The sequence below is a fragment of the Enhydra lutris genome, unplaced genomic scaffold, assembly GCF_002288905.1.
Source record: "Enhydra lutris kenyoni isolate GAN:26980312 unplaced genomic scaffold, ASM228890v2 scaffoldscaffold86, whole genome shotgun sequence".
NCBI lineage: Eukaryota > Metazoa > Chordata > Mammalia > Carnivora > Mustelidae > Enhydra > Enhydra lutris.
The window spans coordinates 4,728,213-4,738,214 of NW_019154170.1; the positions used below are offsets into that span (position 1 = coordinate 4,728,213).

The following is a 10,002-nucleotide window of genomic DNA, read 5'->3' on the forward strand; positions in this document are numbered from 1 at the left end:
CTGCCTCCCCCCAGAGCTCACGCCCTGAGCCTCCTTCTCAGCCCGAGGCAGAGCCATGTGACAGAATCAGCAGCTCCCGGAGTTGGGGGGGCGTCTGGGTCTAACGTCGAGACCCCAGATGGTCAGGAGTTCTGGGTGCCCACGACTCACAGGACAGACACCTCGTTCAAGTAGAAAGACTCCCGTAAACAGTGGCCTACGACTCACGTAACAAGAGCTGCGTATTCTGGAAGGCTCCCTGCCGCTCTAAATGCCCCACATACTTCGCTAGCTAATGCTCACAACAGCCCCAGAGGTGCGCGCTGCTATTAGTGTCCCCATCGCGCAGATAAGGAGACTGAGCCCGCAGAGATGAAGCAAGTTGCCCCGGGCACACAGCCAGCCGCCCCCACAGGGCCCGCTTCCAGCTTCCCTGCCACGGGCGGTGTCCCTGGATCCGGCCAGGACCTAGCACCTGGCAGGCCGGTGTGTGTCCCTCAGGAACAAAACAGTCTGTCCCAGAGAAGGAGGTCACCATCAGTGAGTCAGTCTCGGCACACAACTCAGGAGTCTTTGTGCCGAGGATTTCCGAAGTGCCAGGGTCCCAAGCAGGGTGAAATGTGTCCTTACATGCAGGCAGGTGCTGGGAAGTCGGAAGGCTGAGTTGGAGACGGGAGACAGGCTCTCGGGGGGTCCCGTGTGGCGAGATTCCCCAAAGATGGGGCATGCGACACGGAAGCAAACAAGGCTGACTCAGCGTCCGCTGGGGGAGGGGTCGCAGGAAGGGCTCAGGACACGAGGCAGAGCTTGGAGGACAGAGCCTGGAGGACAGGTGCGTGAGCAGGGCCTGGGCGGGAGGCGTGGTGCCAAGCCCCAGCAGGGTGCTTGATGACGTCAGCACCCTCCCGTGTCCTTGTCTACACAGAAGGGTGCACACGTGGGACAACAGACGTGAGGCAAGTGACCCGAGTCTGACGGTGACACGCACACCACGGATGAGCCCCTAAATATCATGCAAGGATCACGCACCGTCGGGAGTGTGGCCCTGTTTCTGTGGGATGTGCCAAACCAGGCAGAGCCACAGAGAAACACAGTGGATTCACGGGTGCCGGGAGCTGGGGGAAGGGCTGGGGAGGGACCACGCACAAGGACAGAGCTGCTTCTGGAGTGATGGAATGTTCTGGAACTAGACAGGGGTGATAACTGCCAAAATCCATGTAGTGTGCTAAAAAAACACTAAATCACACTGTAAAGGGGGTACATTTTATGGTCTGTAAACTATATCTCAATTGCATGAAAATAAAAATATGAACAGATATCAAAGCCTACCTCGGCATCACACAAGGCCTTGGCCTGGTCCCTGACCAGACCATCACCCAGCTGTGTGACCCCAGCTCTCTGCCCCCAGCTGTGTGACCTCGGGCAAGTGGCTGCACTTCTCTGAGCCCTTGTGCTCCCTTCCTGTGAAAAGCAGATGAAGATAGGAGCTACCGGGCAGAGCTGCTTTGAGGAGATAACAGGGCAGAAGCTGGCCCGGCCGCGTCGGCGGTTCTAACACCGATCTCAACCTTGCCGCCGGGTCTGGCCCTCTTCCTCGTAGGCCCCTGCTCGTCCTCAAGTCCAGGGCTACGCTACGTGTTTCAGGACATGCCCCCCAGGCCAGCCCCCTTCTCCGGGCACGGAGGATGCAGGAACTAGCTTGACTCCTACAAACTGTTAAGGCCCGGGGCCAGAGATGACATCTGTGTTTACACAGCTATCAACATGCATGTAACCCATGCCCGGGCCCACTGGGCGGGTGTGCGAACACACGCAAACTGTCTTGTGGACACACGTGGATGCGGGGCTCAGAGAAGCTAAGCGATTTGCCCAAGGGGGTGGTGTGAAGCCGGACCTCCAGCCCCAGGCCCGGGAGTGCCTGGGTGGGGCTGAGCGGGTGACAGCGTGTCTGGGGTCCGGAGTCTGGGGTCTGGGGAGCTGGGTGCACGCATAGCCGCATGGGGGGGTGCGTGTGTGCGTGTCTCAGGGCCACGGGTGTAGGCACGGACAGAGGTGAGTGCGGGTACCCCGAGGTGAACCTGCACCCCATCACCTGGGTCCGCCTGCACCTTCCTGCTGATGTCGTGGCATCTCTCGTCCCCCCTGGTCCCCAGCGGTGGGAGCCCAGGGGGTCACCTGCAGAGGTGACCTGGGCAGCTTCTCCCTGGTGTGAACTGTGCAGGAGAGGTGTCCTGGGGATGGTGCCATCCGTCTTCTTGCCCTCAGCCCACGTTTTCCCCAGGGGTGACTAGTGCCATCCGTCTTCTTGCCCTCAGCCCACGTTTTCCCCAGGGGTGACTAGCCTATCGGTGACAATTCAAGACAATGGCCAGTCTGTGGCTCGCCCTCGCCGGGCCCCGTCTCTTCTGGAAACTGGACTCCGTGCTCCTGTTAAAGCACCACCACCACCACCACAGCAGCAGGGGCAGGAGCGGGTCAACCACTGCCTCCACCCTGCGCTTGCACAGGGCAGTGCCCAGAGAGCTGGGGTCTGAATCCCAGGCCTTGGGTTCATCTCTCTCTCCCCCTCCTGGGAGGTCACACCCTCCCAGCCTTCATTCTGCAAAGTAAAGGAACCGAATATCTGAAGTTGGAGTGAAACCCAGAGTGGGGAAGGGAGAGGCACTGGAGCCCGGGACGGAAGCAAACATCTGCCGGCCTGCCGCCATCCCCGACTCCGCTCACAAGCAAAACTGTCCTGCCCCTTCCTTGCATCGAGTTCCAAAAATACTGCTTGAAAATCGTCTTCAGTTTGCTGAGTTTGGAGCACCCGCTTTCTTAAAGTTTGCGTGCAATTCTCGCCCTCCTCTGAGCTCTGGTAACTCACAGGGTGGAGTAAGGAGATGATTCTAGAAAGGCAGGGGTGGGGGGCGTAGGAATCGTGCTGGGACAGCGGCAATAATGGCCAGTCCTTCTGTGTTCCACGTGGGAAGACCTAATCTAAAAAATATTAACCTTGTCAACACTCTAGGAGGTAGACAGCATTCTTACCCCAATTTTCGGGCAGTGGGACGGAGGCACAGAGAAGTTAGGGGACCAGCTAAACGTTACACAGCTGGGGTCCTCCCATGCCTTGTGTGTCCTTGGGGCTCAGGAGCCGGGGTCTTCCCCTACTGGACAGAGAACCTACAGACGTCACAAGCCCCTCTGGATGGCCAGAATCAAGATAGGGACAGAGAGCCCCCCCCCCCCCACACCCCCCCCCCCCCCCCCCCCCACCCCGGAGTCCCCTACCTCCCTCCTCACCTCCCCCTTTCCCATCCCTCGGGGCTCGGGGCTCGGGCCTCCTCCCTCCCCTCCCCCACCCCGTACAGGGGTCCTTTCTGATACCCCAGTCCGCCTGGGTTCCTCCAAACCTCACACCCCCACACCCCAAACCCTCTCCTCTTCAAACTACCCCCTCCACCCCTGAGGGCTCTGGCCCCTGCCTCCACTAAGCATCTCCCCCTAACCTCTACGGGATCCCTTCCACCGCTCCCCGACCTAAGTCCCCACTGAGGGCTCCATCTCGGGGTCTCCTTCCCCCCTCGGGGATCCCGTCTCCCCACTTCGTCTCTCCCCTTACCCCCCCCCCCCCCCCCAGGAATCCTGCCCCTTCTTCTCCTCTCCCTCTGGGACTTCCCCCTCCACCTCTCCCTCCCTCCCATCCTCCCCGGCGGGGCTCTCCCCAGCCCCGTGACTCCCGGGGGACCGCCGGGGTTTTCCTCCCGCGCCCACGTAGGGCTCCGTGGAAAGGTCGCGGCCTGCGGCGCAGCCCGCCCCATCCCCCTCCTAGCAGGGCGCAAGCCCACCCCGCAGGCCTTGGGCGGGAAGACTGAGGCGGGGTGGGGCGGGCAGGCGCGAGCCCAGGCTCCCAGCCCCGGGGGCAGGGGAGTCACCGCGCCTGCAGCTTCGGGAGAACCGGGAGGTGGCGGGTCCTGGCCCTGACCAGACGGTTTCGGTTTAGAGGCAAAGCACACCCCCGGCCGAGCCCAGCTGGGCTGGGAGCACGACTTCGGTGGGTTTTTTGCTTGTTGATCTTGGTTTGAGGAAAGAAAAACTTTTTTTCCTGTAGTGCAGTGAGGAAGCCTGTCCCGGGAGGGAGAACGCAGGGGTGGTGGAAGGCCCCTCCCTGGGGGTTGTCCGGAGGAGCTCTCCCTGCAAGCCCACCAGCCCTGCCAAGGCAGCTGCGAGCCCTGAGCCCGCCGCCGTCCAGGTGCCCTCCTGACCTCTCCGGACCTGGGGCTGGTGGCGGCTGGGAGGCCGGGGGCTGCAGCCTGCTTCCCAGGGGTGCGTCTCTCTAGGCCCGGAGCTTGGGGCCGGCTCCAGCACAGCCCGAAACAGCTGTGGCACAGCAGCCAGGTTTCGTAATAAACCGGTCTTTTAATTGCTACGGGGCAGGAGGAGGGAGGATTAAAAAAAAAAAAAAAGAGGCCAAGGTTTGTCGGCGAGGTCGGCGCCGGCTGCAGAGAGAAGAGGTACTGTTTCTGCAGGGAGCCGGGCTGCCAGCAGCGACTTAGGTAACACTTCCTGGTGAGCCTGCGGAGGAAGCTTGGGGGGCAGTGCTGCCGGGGCGCAGGGGGGGCGCGAGGTCCTGGCCTCTCTCAGAGGCGGCAAAAACACAAGAACCCAGAAGCTCTAGAAGTTTATTACAAGGTCATCGTAGAAATAAAAATACGTGTATCTGTAGCTTTCCGGCTCTCTCAGTGGTTCAAGTAACAAGTGCAAGTAGCAAAATAGATGGTCCTTGACGTTTGCAAACTGGGAGTTCATGGGTACAGAGCAAGGTCAGCCCCAGCTCCCAAGTCCCGAAGTCTCGTCCTGGCAAGGGTGCAGACCCTTGCGCCCGCGAGTCCCATGCAGATGGCAGCGCCTGTCTCAAGAAGGGTGGGGACGCCGTCGGTCTCACTCCACCCCGAGTGTGGAGTCCGGGCCCTCCACTGTGGGGGAGGCCGCGGCTCCCCCACTCCAGCTGCTCTGTCGCAGAGCCTGAGCTCCAGCTTCCCCTGTCCTGCTGGCCCGGGTCCCCCTCTTCTCCTTTCACGGGGGCCGCAGCGGGTGCTGCTCCCGGCTCACCGCCCTGGGGGCGGCTGCGTGCTCCCCTCTTCTCCGATGATTCTGCCCCCACGGTCTCAACAGGTTGGGTTGTTTTGGGGGGTTGTTCTGGGGGGGAGGGATCAAATATTTATTTTATTTTTATTTTTGGTAGCAACCCAGCAGGTTGATGCTGGGAAGGGTCTCAGCGCTCCTGGAGGGAGATGTAGGGAACCCACTGGTTGTTCCCTCGGCTCTCTTCGCAGTAACTGGCGACCTCCACCAGGCCGTGGCTTTTCCAGGCATCTGTGTGAGGGTTCTGCGGCGGGGGGAAAGAAGGGGTTCAGTGGGAGCCCCAGGAGTGGGCAGGGAGCCTCCCTCTCCCAGGGCCCCTCTGGGGAAAACAGGCCAGCTCAAAATAGCTGCCCCCGGAAGGAGGGCCGGCCGGGGCTGCCCACGGGACGTTCCGATCGTGGCTGAGCGCTGAGCTGGTGCGAGGCCGGCCAGCTCAACTTTGTTGACAAACAGACCCAGGTGCCTGGGCAGGGTGGGGCACGTCCCAGGTCCAACTCACCGTGACCAGGAGGCAGTGCAGGTCTCGGGGCTCGGTGGTGCCCTGGGTCTCCGCTGGCTCGCCCAGCAGCTGGGCCAGACGCTGCATGCCTGACACCCGGACGATGTTAATGTCGTTGTCACAGCAAAAGGACTGGATGAGTGTGAAGTGGATCTGCAGGGCGATGTCATCCTCCTCCTCCTCATCAATGGCCAGAAGGCACAGGACCACACTGTCAGGGTCCCTAAGGGGGCCAGAGGAAGGAGATGGGTCAGCTGGGGGCTGCAGAAAGGCCACTGTGCACAAGGGAGTTTCGAAAAGCAAAGAGAAACCGAAGGCGCCTAAGGGATCCCGTGTGCATGCAGGGGGAGGCGAGGTGGGGAGATGCACGTTTCGGGATATCTGGGGGGAAGCGCAGCAGCAAATATGGTGGTGGGCACTTGCAAATGCTGCATTCAGGATACTGCAACCCACCTCCCAAAGCAACACAGAGGCCCTCGCTCCACAGCGGGACGCGTGGGGGAAATCCTAGCCCTGCGCGAGAGAGGGGTGCAGCAGGGGTGGTGCAGAGCGGAGGGGGTCCCCACCCGCGCCCAGTTCGGGGACGGTGTGTGACTCACACATTCATCAACTTGGCTGACTCGTACACCCCCACGGTGAGGCGGTCCTGGCACTGCGCGGCCACCAGCAGCTCCTCCACCGCGGCGCTCACGGTCTGCATCCTGGGGTCAGGAGAGAAGGAGGGTCAGCGCTCCGCCGGGCCGGCCACCGATCGATCGGGATCCCGCCCGGCCTGACTGACCTCACGGGGCCACAGCCCGGGCTACTTACTTCTGCGCCGCGTTGTCGCACGCCACGAGCTCTTCCAACGTCATGTTGCAGTTATAATCCACAGTGGAAAGCAGCCCAGACAGTCCCAAGCGAGAAAATGCAAAATCCGAGGCCGCAAAGCCCAAAACCTTCCCACGGAGCCCGCGCGCTCGTTCAAGACCTTCGGAAGGCAGCGAAATCCTCCCCCAAAGAAGGGGGCGAAAAAGGCAAAATCCTCAGCAAGAGTAATCCGCACCGCTGCGAGGAAACGGATCGCGTCCACGGCTTCAGCGATCTGAGCCAGCGGCCGCAGGCGCGGACATTTATAGACTCTCGGCAGAGGCGTGGCCTAGGCGGCGCGTCCGCCCCTCCTATTGGCGAGCCAACAAAGGCGAGAGAAAGGCCCGCTCCGGTTGGCCGACGCGGGCAGGGGGCGGAGCGCCGCGCGGGTGGGGGCGCCCACGTGGGGGCGAGAGCCCGGAGGAGGGCGCGGGGGGGCGGCGGGGAGCGTGAGTGCCAGAAAAGAAAAAAAAAAAGCAGAAGTTTTCCTCCTGATTTCCCGGCAGCTGCACCGCGTTTCGGGGCGCGCGCGGGATTTCCAGCGCGCAAGGCTGGCGCGGCCTCTGGGGGGGGGGGCTGGAATCCCCTCCTGGTCCCGGGAGAGTCCCCGGTCCGCGCCTTTCCCAAGTTCTGCTGAGGGCCTGCAGGAGGAAGGTCCCAGCTTGCAGTCCGATCCCTCCCAGGTGGTGTGTGTGCGGGGGAGGGGGTGGCTGACTGCGGGACCCCAAACCCTGGGTGACTTAACCTCTCCGGGACCCTGTGTCCCAACCTAATGCCCCGCGACGCCGGCCTCACCGGTTTGGAGGGAGCGTTAAGTTCAGTAAAAGGTGCACAGTGGTCGATAGGCGGCGGCGGTCGCAGGAGGCCGCTTCGAGGCCCCCCAAAACTGCGAACTGCGAAGGCGGCCTCTGTGTCACCTGCCCCAGGAGAATGCGTCCCGGCCACATGGAGTTGCAGGAAGCATGACATAAAATGAGGGGTACCCAGTAAACGTTCAATAACTGTCAGCCGGCGGTAGCGGCCGCCGCCTCGAGGTCCGCAGAAGTAAGGGCTGCACAGCCCCAGGCACTCTAGGGACCAGACGGTCGCCCCCTCCTCACCCCCCGCGAGTTTCAGGGTGGGGCGCGCGTGGGAGGCGCAGGTGGCGGGGCCGCGGCCCGCCCCGCGCCCCCTGGCGGCGACTCGCGCTTCACCCTCCGACCGGGCTCCGCACCTGACCGCGCAGAGACGCCGGCGGCAGACGGAGGAAGCCCGGGCCGGACGGTGCGTGCTTGCACTGCACGCGGCCACATGGCGTCCGCTGGCAGGGACGGTGGCCGCTCTGACTCCTCCTTCCGGAGTGGACGCTGGTATACACCGAGCGCGTACCGCACACCGGGCTCCCGGCATCACGGTTCATTCCTTTGTCGAAGACCCAAGAAGCAGGGTCCATACTTATCTGCATTAGACAAAAGGGGAAACTGAGGCTTGGGGAGACCACCACGGCCCCAAGCCACTGGCCAGTTGGTGTTGAAGCCACACGTGTGCGACAAGCACGGCCGCACTCAGGGGCTGCCGCCGGCCTCCCGGTCTCCCCGGGAAGGCAGTTCACGAGCCTGGCGGGCAGGCCAGCGTGGGATTGCCTCCCACGGGCGACCGGGGACTCCCGGCTGACTCACAGCTGCGTCCCCACCCCCGCCAGCCTGGGGTCTGGCCTCAGCCCCGCGGCTCGGTTCCCCCGACTCCCGGGCCCGCGGTCTGGCTGACGCATCGCGCCGCCTCCGCGCCGCCCACCGTGGGGGCGCGAAATGTCCCGGGAGCCGAGAGGCGTTCCGGCGCCACCTGGTGGCCACACGCGGTCTCCGCGCCCGACGCGCCGGAAGGGACGGACGGGGGAGGGGGGAGGCGGAGGGGAAGAGAGAGAGAAGAATCAGGACTGGAATGACAGTTACAGCATTTTGGATACACAGTATCTTACACGTGCGACACATGGCCTCACGGACGCCGTGTCTTTTAAAAATGAAAAAGACCGACTACCGCTCGGGTGCGCCTGGCTTATCTCTTACTGCGGTAGAATTCATTGTGATCGTTTGTAAACGTGCCATTCAGCGGCGACCAGTCTGTTCTCCCCGCTGTGAAACCGTCATCACTATGTAGATCCCAAACTCTGTACCCACTCAGCAGGAGCCCAGACCCTGGCACCCACCACTCCGCTTTCTGTCTCCGTGGCTTGCCTGTTTTAGGTGCCTCCTATAAATGGAATCAGACCCTGGTGTCCTTCTGTGTCTGGCTCTTTTCACGGAGCACAACGTCCTCAAGGTTCATCTACATTGTAGCAGGTGTCAGGATTTCCTTCCTTTTTTTTTTTTTTTTTCGTTTTTTTCTTTTTAGTAAACTCTAGCCCCTTGGTCTCACCACCCCAAGATCAAGAGTCACATGCTCTATGAACTGAGCCATCCAGGTGCCCCAGGATATCCTTACTTTCTTTTTTAAGACTTAATTTACAAAAAAAAAAAAAAAGACTTTATTTACTTATTTATTAGAATGAGAGAGAGAGCAAGCACAAGCAGGGGGGCGATCAGAGGGAGAGGAACGAGGAGACCCCACACTCAGGGAGACTCTGACAGGGGGGTTAATCCAATCAGTGAAATCAGGAGTTGGCCGCAGACCAGCTGAGCCTGCCAAGCGCCCCTTAACGCTGGGTGATGTTGCAGGGTCTGGTCCCACCCGGTTTGCTTATCCATTCATCCACTGATGGACACTTGAGTTGCTTCCGCCTTTTGGCTGTCTGGATGCCTGTTGTCATCAGTAAAGTCTTTTTTTTTTTTTTAAGATTTTATTTATTTATTTGACAGAGAGAGATCACAAGCAGGCAGAGAGGCAGGCAGAGAGAGAGGAGGAAGCAGGCTCCCCTCGGAGCAGAGAGCCCGATGTGGGGCTCGATCCCAGGACCCTGAGATCATGACCTGAGCCGAAGGCAGAGGCTTAATCCACTGAGCCACCGAGGTGCCCAATAAAAATTTTTTTTTTTAAAGTGAGACCCTTAAAAAAAATGAGACTCTTTGTCTCAAGAATCAATAAATGCAACCACATTTTTAAAAGATTTTATGTATTTATTTGTCAGAGAGAGAGAGTGAGCACAAGCAGAGGGAGAAGCAGGCTCCCTGCTGAGCTGGGAACCCCAGGACCCTGGGATCATGACCTGAGCCCAAGGCAGATGCTTAACCAACTGAGCCATCCACGCACCCCTGGAATCCCATTTTTTGTGATGTTGCATTGGGTTGAAGGTACTAATAAGACCGAACTTTTATCAGGTGCTTACTACGTGCTGGGCATTTGGTGAGCAGTCTCTCTGCTGGGGGCTCACTCCGAGTTCCCTCCCCGCTAAGTGGCACTTCGCAGCTGGGCCAAGTTCACAGAGGAAGGAATAGAGACTTGGAAAGACAGTGTTATTCGTTCAAGGGCACAGAGCTCAGAGTTCCCTGAGGATATCTCCAGATACTTCAAATATCCCAAGACCCCAGAGGTTACGGACTGGATGTTTGGAGCCTAGAGGGAAAGGACAGGGA

The 10,002-nt window shown here is 60.6% G+C and overlaps 1 protein-coding gene across 1 annotated transcript; it reads right to left on the reverse strand.

Moving 5' to 3' along the window:
- Positions 1-4,629: 4,629 nt before the first annotated feature.
- LOC111161789 (growth arrest and DNA damage inducible beta) lies at positions 4,630-6,692 on the reverse strand. The gene is made up of 4 exons (XM_022525747.1): positions 6,416-6,692; positions 6,205-6,306; positions 5,606-5,828; positions 4,630-5,350 (listed from the first exon to the last, which is right to left on the reverse strand). The coding sequence occupies exons 1-4, from the start codon at positions 6,457-6,459 to the stop codon at positions 5,237-5,239; spliced, it is 483 nt and encodes a 160-aa protein (XP_022381455.1). The 5' UTR covers positions 6,460-6,692; the 3' UTR covers positions 4,630-5,236.
- Positions 6,693-10,002: the final 3,310 nt, after the last annotated feature.

Bases quoted from the DNA above. Each gene is read 5' to 3' on its own strand.
- LOC111161789 (XM_022525747.1), bottom strand. From the start codon at position 6,459: ATGACGTTGGAAGAGCTCGTGGCGTGCGACAACGCGGCGCAGAA. The intron at 6,307-6,415 runs GTAAGTAGCCCG...TCCTGACCCCAG, and splicing joins TGCGACAACGCGGCGCAGAA to GATGCAGACCGTGAGCGCCG. The intron at 5,829-6,204 runs GTGAGTCACACA...TGGCCCCCTTAG, and splicing joins TCAGCCAAGTTGATGAATGT to GGACCCTGACAGTGTGGTCC.